The sequence below is a fragment of the Cynoglossus semilaevis genome, chromosome 1 (assembly GCF_000523025.1).
Source record: "Cynoglossus semilaevis isolate Cse_v1.0 chromosome 1, Cse_v1.0, whole genome shotgun sequence".
Classification (NCBI taxonomy): domain Eukaryota; kingdom Metazoa; phylum Chordata; class Actinopteri; order Pleuronectiformes; family Cynoglossidae; genus Cynoglossus; species Cynoglossus semilaevis.
The window spans coordinates 14,890,674-14,898,843 of NC_024307.1; the positions used below are offsets into that span (position 1 = coordinate 14,890,674).

At 40.2% G+C, this 8,170-nt stretch overlaps 2 protein-coding genes across 3 annotated transcripts in view; one reads left to right on the forward strand and one right to left on the reverse strand.

The window, feature by feature from the left end:
• Window positions 1-574: 574 nt before the first annotated feature.
• On the reverse strand, window positions 575-6,350 carry fuca2 (alpha-L-fucosidase 2). 2 transcript variants are annotated; one of them, XM_025059863.1, is made up of 8 exons: window positions 5,988-6,112; window positions 3,975-4,094; window positions 3,705-3,892; window positions 3,077-3,416; window positions 2,769-2,979; window positions 2,487-2,677; window positions 2,089-2,197; window positions 575-1,143 (listed from the first exon to the last, which is right to left on the reverse strand). In XM_025059863.1, the coding sequence occupies exons 3-8, from the start codon at window positions 3,847-3,849 to the stop codon at window positions 1,006-1,008; spliced, it is 1,134 nt and encodes a 377-aa protein (XP_024915631.1). In that variant the 5' UTR covers window positions 3,850-3,892; window positions 3,975-4,094; window positions 5,988-6,112; the 3' UTR covers window positions 575-1,005. The 2 variants fall into 2 exon arrangements, with proteins under 2 accessions (XP_024915631.1, XP_008311033.1); XM_008312811.3 differs by lacking the exon at window positions 3,975-4,094 and having other exon boundaries at window positions 5,988-6,350.
• Window positions 6,351-6,421: 71 nt separating this feature from the next.
• LOC103380728 (putative deoxyribonuclease TATDN3) overlaps window positions 6,422-8,170 on the forward strand; it is a 3,010-nt gene continuing 1,261 nt past the window's right edge. Inside the window, exons 1-7 of the mRNA XM_008312798.3 lie at window positions 6,422-6,535; window positions 6,865-6,897; window positions 7,109-7,182; window positions 7,262-7,346; window positions 7,754-7,816; window positions 7,915-8,024; window positions 8,149-8,170. The exon at window positions 8,149-8,170 is cut by the window's right edge and continues 1 nt beyond it. Of these exons, the coding sequence (XP_008311020.1) occupies window positions 6,482-6,535; window positions 6,865-6,897; window positions 7,109-7,182; window positions 7,262-7,346; window positions 7,754-7,816; window positions 7,915-8,024; window positions 8,149-8,170 (441 nt within the window). The 5' untranslated portion in view covers window positions 6,422-6,481. The remainder of the gene's footprint in view (window positions 6,536-6,864; window positions 6,898-7,108; window positions 7,183-7,261; window positions 7,347-7,753; window positions 7,817-7,914; window positions 8,025-8,148) is intronic.

Genomic DNA, 8,170 nt, shown 5'->3' on the forward strand with positions numbered 1-8,170 from the left:
ATCCAGTTTTGCGCCGTCAGCCGTTAAACTGACCCGCATGGTAGTGGTTGCAGTTTCAGATGAAAGCAACAGAGGGAGCCAAAGGTGCATTTTATCTAATTATGGGAAATTATAAGGCGATTAATATCTGATCCAGATTCACGACTTTGTAAGTCAAGAGTTCAGTTCATGATTATATCCCAAATTTACACAACACGTTTTGCAAAATAAATAAGAATCTGATTTATTTTGAAATGTAGAGTTAATGTACCAAAGGTTTCAAACTAGGTTGTTGTGTGAACAACTGTTATCTCGATCGTCTAGTTCTAGTTCAGTAACATTTAGCTATTCTGTAATGATACCAAATATTTTATACCCTGTGATTTTATTCTTTATCATTTAAGCAATTAATCTCTCAGAAGTTTACTTTTTTCCTTAAACCCAGATAAACACCACCTTATCGACCATATGCTGTAATTAAACTTTGTTTTCCTAGGACAGAAAAGGCATCACTGTGAATTTATTCAGGACAAGTAACTCAAAACCAGAAACATTTTTCTCTTTAAGGGTTTAAATTTCACAAAACACATAAAAATCTTTTTTCTTTAATTTTATTCAAATCTTAGCACATACAAAAAAAACCTTATCCATAAAATGCCATACAATGAGTGAAATGATTTATTCACCAAAGTCACTAAAATAAAGTATAAAAATCACATTTTATCAGAATTAAAAGTGTAGGATTTAAGCTGAAAAATTAATATTAAAATACCTCAACCTACGCCATGTGCCAGTCGTGAAGTCAGTAGGTACTAAATCCTACACAGTGTACTGACATCACAGAGCAAATCCAACATTCATTACGTTTTCATTTCCCTTCATAGAAATGGATCTCACTGACCTTTTCCTGACAGTACATTGCACAACATCACCCTGAGATTTTTACCATCTGATTCATGCAGCTGCCTGCAAAAACAAAGGTGCAAGGGCATCAGCTGTGGACGTCCCTCCTCTGGTTGTCCCTTATTATGAGGCACCTGTCAGCCTCAGTGTCCAGCCCCACAGACATGGCATCTGGTTGTAGGGCAGTGGGGGCAGCAGAGCCACCAGGCCACTGGGATTCGCAGGCTTCCACTGCAGGGGCCCCAATCCGAGGAGCGCCACCTATGTTTTGAAAGAAGAGTTACACATGAGTGACATTAACAGTTTGAGAGAGAGAGAGAGGGAGAGAGAGAGAGAGAGGGAGAGAGAGAGAGAGAGGGAGAGAGAGAGAGAGAGGGAGAGAGAGAGAGAGAGGGAGAGAGAGAGAGAGAGGGAGAGAGAGAGAGAGAGGGAGAGAGAGAGAGAGAGGGAGAGAGAGAGAGAGAGGGAGAGAGAGAGAGAGAGGGAGAGAGAGAGAGAGAGGGAGAGAGAGAGAGAGAGAGAGAGCTTAGGCACTGTACTGTAGTGAGTCTCTAATCAAACTGTGGTCACTCCACAATGTGAAACTGGTTCCTCCCTGAACACGTCAACTGTTGAATAATTAAATACTAAGTAACTATTGACAAAAGTAACTATGACATTTACTAAAGCACAGGAATAAAATGGAGGATTTAGAGACTTCATTGCAGTAATGGTATTTGCATCTCTGTCTGTACGGTGGGTTTTTGCCAAATACTCCAGTGTCCTCCCACAAAACCTGTTCATCACGGGATCAGGTTGTTCAGACTCTTAATTGACCATAGAGGTGTGAATGTGAGTGTGAATGGTTGTTTTCAAGAACTGGAAAAAATCAGGTTTTGGATTATGCATCTCGATACAGTCAGTAGATGTAGGAAATGTTCAAACCCAGTAACAAATGAGTGACAGTGAGATTGTGTTTTAAAGGAGATATATATATAATCTAGTATATAGTTACTGTCCAATTCCAAATTATATGTACAGATATATTATAAAATGGTGCATTCATTGTGACTGAACCAAGAAAATTCCCCTTCAATGCTTTTAATAATGTGGTAGATTTGGTTTGGTTGAATTTTTACAGAAGAAAACTGTCTTTTTTTTTCTAGCTTTCATTTGCTGAAAGGTCTACAATGACCAAGTATTCTGACAAAGTGCCTGTAGCTGTACCTGAGTGGCTCCTTGTGTCGCCACAGGGTCACTCAAGGTTACGGTTCCATTGTTGGGCCACTCCAGAAAGAAAGCATACACAGTCTTCTCCTGTGGTTTAGACGTGTACCTGTCGAAACATTAAACAAGGATTTTTTTTTAAATAACTGATATTATGTGTAGCAAACAACTTTATCTCCATTTATTTCATCAGGAAAAAGTGAAACAACAAAAGCTAAAAAGGAAACAAATAACTATTGATTATTTGCCTATTAGGCAAGAAAAATGGATTACACCATATTTAGGTTTGATGGAAGCGAGATGAGATGCCCCCTAGTGGCGAGATGTCATTTTCACCCTTTTAGCCAGATTTTCAAGTAAAAACTCAAACAAAATCAACACAAACAGTGATATCTCACCAGACATTCGGAGTGACGCTGTCCTTCTGAACTCTCCAGTGTGTTGTGTTGTAGATGCCTTCTCCGTTCACCTTCAGCCACTGGCCCATCTGCCGCAGACGCTCCTCGAAGATGGGAGAGATTATTCCGTTGTGTGTCGGGCCAACGTTCATGAGCAGGTTTCCTCCACAGGACACTGTCTCCACTAATGTCTAATACAAAAAGAAGAAACTTTTTTTTCTTTCTACTATTTTATCTATTTGATATTTATAAGCATCTTCAAATTATTTTTTTTTCTCTCACCGCCACAAGCTGCTCGATGGTGAGGTAGTCAGCGAGCTGAGCGTTACGTCTGTAGCCCCAGGAGTATTTGTCAATGGTCATGCAGTTTTCCCACTTGTGTTCCATCAGGTGTCCAGGCTGGTAGCGGTCAGTGCAGGTGTAGTACCCTCCGTGGTGACAGATGCTGTTCAAACCCCACCGATCGTTCGTCACCACTGTTTCTCGAACCGGACTGAAGGAGTAAAGACAAAGACACATGAAGGCTCCATGTCCAAAGGTAGGGTGAGTATCTTTGAAAAAAGAATAAACTACGTGTGTGTATTCTTTACCTTTCGTTGTACAGCCAGGCTAAGAAACCGGTGCTGTTCCAGTACTGGTCCGGTGCATTTCCGTCCCCGTCAGACCACAGCACCTCTGGTTTGTACTTCAGCACCAGGTCATACAGCTCAGGCAGAGTTTTGGTGGTGGGGAAGTAGTTTGTCTTGAAGCCGTTGGCCGCGTCCTCTTCAAACAGTGGGTTAAACCACTCAAAGAGCGAATGGTACAGCCCCAAATGAAGGTCGCTGTAGGTCCGCAGAGCGGTCGCCATTTCGTCCACCAGGTCCCTTTTGGGTCCAACATTGACTGCATTCCAGTTCCAGGAGTTCTTAGAGCCCCAGAGTGTGAAACCTGAGAACATATAATGTGTAGGTGAATAATCGGAATACAACAATTTGAATATGGGCTCCCGAGTCAAAAAACTGTGGACATCCCTTTTATTGTATACTTTACATTAGAGTTGGAATTTCCAGATTTGGAATTTGTAAATTCTTATCGTGAATGCAAACTCACATGTATATTTGGATTCCTAATGAGTTGATAAGAGAATCGATAAGGAACCGTACGGATAGGCGATGTCCATGACGGATTTGGAATTTGTAAATTCTTATCGTGATGCTAACTCTTATTGTATTCTACCTTCGTGGTGTTTTGTGGTCAGTACGATGTATTTGGCTCCAGATGCAGCAAAGATCTCCGTCCACTGTTTGGGATCAAAGAACTCTGCGGTGAAGTGTGGAGCAAAGTCTTGGTATGTGAAGCCTGGAGGGTAGTTCTTCTGCATGAAGTCGATGTACGGCCTCGCCTTAGACTTCTGCCAATAAAACCTGCAAAAAAAAAAAAAAAACAGTTTGGTTTCGCTGGTCACTGATGAAATGCTGAAGGTAGAAGATTTTTGATGACAATAACCAAGATGAACTGGATTAGGATTGAGCGGAGTAGAGACAGAGATGAGGTAGTCGTAGTCCTTTGTTCGTCCCACACTGGGGAAATTCATGTGGTTCCTCTGGGACTGGAATCCAGGACCTTCTGCAGGAAAGGCAGACGTGTAAGCCCGTAACCACGGGTGGAGAAGATGACAGAGTCATAAGTATCATGAAGGAGGACATGAAGACGACTAGTTGTTACAGGTGATGTGTGGTGCCTGAAGCTAATTCACAAAAAGTAGCTCTGGCCATGTGTGAGATGCAATAATATTACAATATTTACTTTATGTGTATGACTTATTCATTATATGAATTATAACGTCACCAGTAAATGATTGACACTGGAAGCATTTCACTTGATTACCTGTTGATCATCATAGTTTTATAATGGACTGGGATTAAGGTGTGGTTCATGTTTTAGTAAATATCTGATCTAAAGCTTCCTGGTTCTTTCCTGTCAAAACTGTGGCATATTCAAATAGGCAGTAACATTTCTGTGGTTTTATATGGTGACACAAAACCTATTCAAATCCAAATCTGAACCATTTTTTTTAATAAATGGGGGGCAGTGGTTGAGAAAGCAGACCTGTATCTGCAAGGTCACAGGTTCCAGTCCACCAGCCACCAGGTGCCACTGAGGTACACTGAGCATGGCACTGTCCCCACACAGAGCTGCCCTCTGCTCACCATGGTGATGGGTCAAAAGCAGAGGACGAATGTCATTGTGTGCAGTGGTGTGCTGTGCATCAATTACAGTGAATCACTTTCTACAAAAATTAAACAACAGACACAGAGACTCAGTTAAAAAGGAATGGACTGAAACTAAGAACAAATCCAAGATCTACAGTTTGTTTTAAGGCGTCGTTTTTTCATGGCTGACAGACAAAGAACACTGCTGGGAATTTAAAACAACCCTGAACCACACACACACACACACAGACGTGGCACATTCCTGTTCTTATCAAAATGTGAAACAACCAGAATAATCAGGACGACGGTTACGTTGTAAAGGAAAGAACACGACACAGCCATGTTCACACTGCAGCCAACGAACTGTAAAAATCAACAAACAATGAGACTGAAAAAGAACCTGGAGCCACAGGATATCAGATTCATTATACCCACCCACACCACCACCACCTCTGCTCGTTACTCCACAGACTGCTGATTGGCACAGCAGATAGAGAAGACTGTATTATTAAACTTATCTTTGCCTCTATTTTAATTATATTCTGATAATATGTATGATAATGTATGATAATAATAGAGAGCGTTTTGAAAATCTTTGGATGAGACCATGGATTATGTATTGCATTGTCAATATTTATAGTTCGGTGGTGACTGAAAGTGCAAACCTTACACGCAAGTTCTGCAAACAATTACAAACTTCTGGTTTACAGGACAAGTAGAAACTTTGAACACACACAAACAAAAGTGTTTTATTTACATTATAGAACTGTACTGCAGTACAAATGTTGACCAGAACGCCACATTACTAAAACTAAAAAAAGTATTGTATTTTGGTTTCCTCTCCTCTCTGCAGATCACCACAGCAGGGCATCTGTTCAGTGAAACCAGACACAACTACAGTTTCACCATTTATCCATGAATAGATCCAGGCAGTGCGTGATAAGAGAATGAGGAAGAAAAACATACTCTACATCCACTCAACGTCTGAGACAGGAAAACAACACAATTAGTATCAGCACTTTCTTGTGTCAGACATGTCCAATGTCTGGCTAGTGGTCCAAACTAGGTGCTTGGCCTGAAATAATGTGGTCCATATCTCTGTTTTAAGATGCATACCAGTGTGACTGCACTTGTAAACAGATTCTTGTCATCTGTTTACATGTCACATAACAGGAATCGTTTAAATGTAAATGATGGGTTGTGGAAATTCTTTAATGCATGCATCTGTGCTCAGTATTATGTTTTCTTTGAAATATAGGTTGCAACCTACCTTTGAAGTTTACACAAGTCTAGTTATCAAACTCACCAGAACCACTCGCTGCCAAAGCTCGGGACAGAGAATACACCCCAGTGTATAAAGATGCCAAACTTGGCTTGATCGAACCAGGCTGGTATCGGTCTTGAGTCGAGCGATTCCCAGGTCGGTTGGTATTGCGCTCCGTTCGGTTCGACCAACAACAGCAGTGGTAAAAAAAACCAGGAAATGACTGTTAAAACCTCCATTTCTAACAGTGAAACCAGACAATGAACCTGTCGACAAATTCACTGATACTGTATCATACTATGTGATAATGATGGTTTTTATACCAGAATATCACGTGATAAAAATAGATCGTTGGTTTTATAGAACCTCTGAAGACGTTTCACTGCTGAGCCGTGGTTGTGTTTTGTATTGATTAACCCCCGCCTTTTCCGGAGACGCCGTACTAAAGCCCGAACGCTCCACAAACCCGCGCGTGCCCAGTGTGGTTTCGTTTCAGGAACTGGTATGTTTTGGTTCTGGGACGTTGCTTCTTCCACATGCACGGTTTTATAGACTGTCACTGTCACATCTCTGCTCGAGATTTTGACGAGGTACGAGTGTTGAAACAGTGATTTAAGTAAAAACAGTTAAATGTCATTAAATGTCATATCATGTGTTAACACCCTAAGTTACCTTAAATCTCGTAGTGATTGATTCTAAGTTGTTTTGTTAGTTGACTGTTCGGCATTCAGTATTTCAAAGACGAACCAGGAAATCAATTAACTATGATTTAAAGTGCATCTTTCCATGAAAACTGCAAATTATGGCTAGCTATCCATAGTTAGCTATTCACTGCTAACCTTAACTAAACTACACGTTCGGCGTTTTGGTAATATTTTTATTATTATTATTTGAATGCTGTTTTTCTTGTCTTCGCCAGGATTTAGATGAGGTGATTGAGAATTCAAAGAAGGTAATTTCTCTCAGCTCTGCCACCTATTCACAATAGTAATGTTTATTGTCTTTTTTTATTTTATTTTTATTTTTTTAACTTATTTATATTTTTTTTTTTGAGTTTTGTCATTGAGAGTAATTACACACAGTCTACATTGGAGCAACTACAGTATATGTGAGTATTTGTAAATGCCAACAGTACTGAAATACTGTATTTTTTCCAACCTCAGGCAGGCCTGCTGGCTCTGTTGGCTGTGGCAGAGCATGCTGGGGAGTTTGAGAAGATCATTTCCTTGTCACAGAGGTAACTGCTGTGCCACAACATGTTCAGTTAAATATAATAGAAACTCTAACTCGCAGTAACCCTTCAACCCTGTGCACAGGTTTCCAGGTTTTATTTTCCCCTGTTTAGGAGTCCATCCTGTTCAAGAAGTTTCTCCAGAGCAGCAGAGGGGGGCGCTAGTCCAGGTGCAGTCTGGTGTCACAAAGGACTTAGAAATGACATTTATAACCCATATACCCATATCCAAATAAGAGAAGAAAAAATGATTCTTCCACAGTCCATAAAGTCTGAGGCATGCATGTCCAAGCAGTATAGTTTTTGTATAAGGATTTTAAAAGCTGTTGTAGTGAACAAAGATTTAGATCATGCTGTTCCAAAGTCCAGCCCGGAGACCAATTTTGGCCTGTGGTCATATTTTATATGGCCCACAGCCTCTTACTGCAGCTTTGTTTTACAGCTGTAAATATGTATCTTGGGCTTTTTTTATGTCGTTAAATCAACAACTAGAAGGACTCACCATGTAGCACTGTCTGTTGATCATTTATGACTTTCATGATTATGAAATAAACAATTTATTTTATCATATATACAGGATCTAGATGCTGCTTTGCCAATCATAGAGCAATACAAAGACCACCTGGTTGCTATTGGGGAGGTAAAATTTTTTTTTGTCATGACATTCTTTGAACATAATCTTTGTTAGTTTTCATTCATGTTTTCCATCCTCTCATTTTCTCCCTGTTTTTGTTGAAGGTTGGTTTGGATTTCACACCCAGATATGTGAGCAGTGATGCTGATAAAGAAAGTCAGAGGCAGGTCCTGATCCGTCAGGCTCAGGTAGCCAAGGAGCTGGATCTCCCTCTGTAAGTATATCTGGAAGCCAAATCTAAGAACTTCAGAAATGTAAGCAAAAAAAATGCTGTGTTGTCAATTTTTGTATTTGTCATTTGACATTAAAAGAAATGTTTGTGTACAATTTATTTTTAGAAATGTTCATTCACGATCAGCA